This window comes from Belonocnema kinseyi, chromosome 7 (assembly GCF_010883055.1).
Source record: "Belonocnema kinseyi isolate 2016_QV_RU_SX_M_011 chromosome 7, B_treatae_v1, whole genome shotgun sequence".
Lineage (NCBI taxonomy): Eukaryota > Metazoa > Arthropoda > Insecta > Hymenoptera > Cynipidae > Belonocnema > Belonocnema kinseyi.
In genome coordinates, this window is record NC_046663.1 from 85,179,623 (window position 1) to 85,181,257 (window position 1,635).

Genomic DNA, 1,635 nt, shown 5'->3' on the forward strand with positions numbered 1-1,635 from the left:
GCGCTGACGTTGCGAGCTTGTGAATTGCTCTTTATTGACCCCGCAGTGCTTCTCCCTTCTTTTATATCAATTAACCACTTATATAGAAAAGTAGTGCCTCGCCCAAGAGTGTAACTACCGCCTAAGTGTATAATTCCCAATGAAAAAAAAGGAATTTCGTCTAAAAAATCTAAAAATTCGACTTCTTGTCTTGTGCATTCCAGTATGGCCGCTTGCTTTCACAGTTCAACCTTATGTTGTGCAAAAGATCTCGTGTCTTTTATCCGCCCCAGAGAGCATACAATTATCACAAGTGTGTTTTACGTTCTAAAATTCTAACCTAGTCCCTCGATGCTTTAATGTGTTCCATAAAAGTGTTTTTATTGTGAGTGTTTATCGCTTCCTTAAAACCTAACCATGTCAGCTAGTATGCAGCACAACAGAAGGAAGAAAAAGCGAGTGAATTACGGTGTGAGGGCTGTCGAATTATCGCGAGGATTAAAAGGTTTCGGTTTTACAATTTCGGGACAGCAGCCTTGCATTCTCAGTTGCATTGTTCAGGGAAGTCCTGCTGAAATTGCAGGACTTAGAGCTGGTGATTATCTAGTCGCTGTGAATGGACACAACGTGAGCAAAGCACCACACGACGATGTAGTTAGATTGATAGGAAATTCGAAGGGAATCTTGAGATTACAGATTGCAGAGAATTATTATTCGGATTCATCGGATGAGGAGGGATTGGCGACTGTTAGATCGAAGCCTAAATATTCCCATAAAATTCGCACGAATAATGTTGGGTCGGTCCAGCCGCAGTGTCGAATTGCAAATGTTGTTCGGGATTTACAGACTGGAGCAATGTTTGACAGTAATGGAAGAAATGTGACACAGAGTAAAATACAGTGTAGTTATTCAAGTTTGCATCATCGCTGGAATATGACGAGTCCACTTCCACTTCCTCCTCCACCTCTTTTACATAAAAGAGACACGGAGAAAATTGTGCACCGGACTGTAGTTGGATATTTAGGAACGATTGATATCCCGAACCAGCTGCATCCCTCGTCAATGATGCAGGTGAGTTGATTTTTGTACAGTATATTGCTCGGCTGTAAGATTGTTCTGGCAACCTGGCTATTTGTATCGAAATTTCGGTGTAAATAATAGCCTTTTTTCCAGCTCTATTTGTACCGAAAAAATTCGACTATTTGTACCGAAATTTTGGTACCCGTAGCCACGGCTAATCACAAACATAACCTATATTACGGATGTGCTTAACCCTTAAATGGCCAAAACGCCACTACCGGTACACTGCTTTTCAACGGCCAATAACTAAGACTATTCGACACTAGAAAAAATCGAGACAAAAATCAAGAATAAAAAGTTCTTGTAATCAGCCGAGGAATACGCCTGAATTTTTTCGCAGCGTTTTGAGCAAAATTTTGAATTTTGCAAAAATTGTTCATATGCAAAATCCAAAATTTTGCTCAAAACGCTTCGAAAAAATTCAGGCGTATTCCTTGGCTGATGACAAGAACTTTTTATTCTTTATGATTTTTTCGAAAAGCGCATCGTTTATTGTAAAAAAAATTCATGAATGTTTTCACAAAAATTTTGCCATTAAGACGCCATTTTGAAAATACTAAAACGAAAAATCGATCT

The 1,635-nt window shown here is 39.2% G+C and overlaps 1 protein-coding gene across 3 annotated transcripts in view; it reads left to right on the forward strand.

Annotated features, from left to right (window-relative positions):
- Positions 1 to 1,635, forward strand: part of LOC117176081 (regulator of G-protein signaling loco) — a 66,374-nt gene continuing 64,739 nt past the window's right edge. For all 3 annotated transcript variants that reach the window (XM_033366096.1, XM_033366097.1, XM_033366098.1), the window contains exon 1: positions 1 to 1,050. In XM_033366096.1, the coding sequence (XP_033221987.1) occupies positions 397 to 1,050 (654 nt within the window). In that variant the 5' untranslated portion in view covers positions 1 to 396. The remainder of the gene's footprint in view (positions 1,051 to 1,635) is intronic.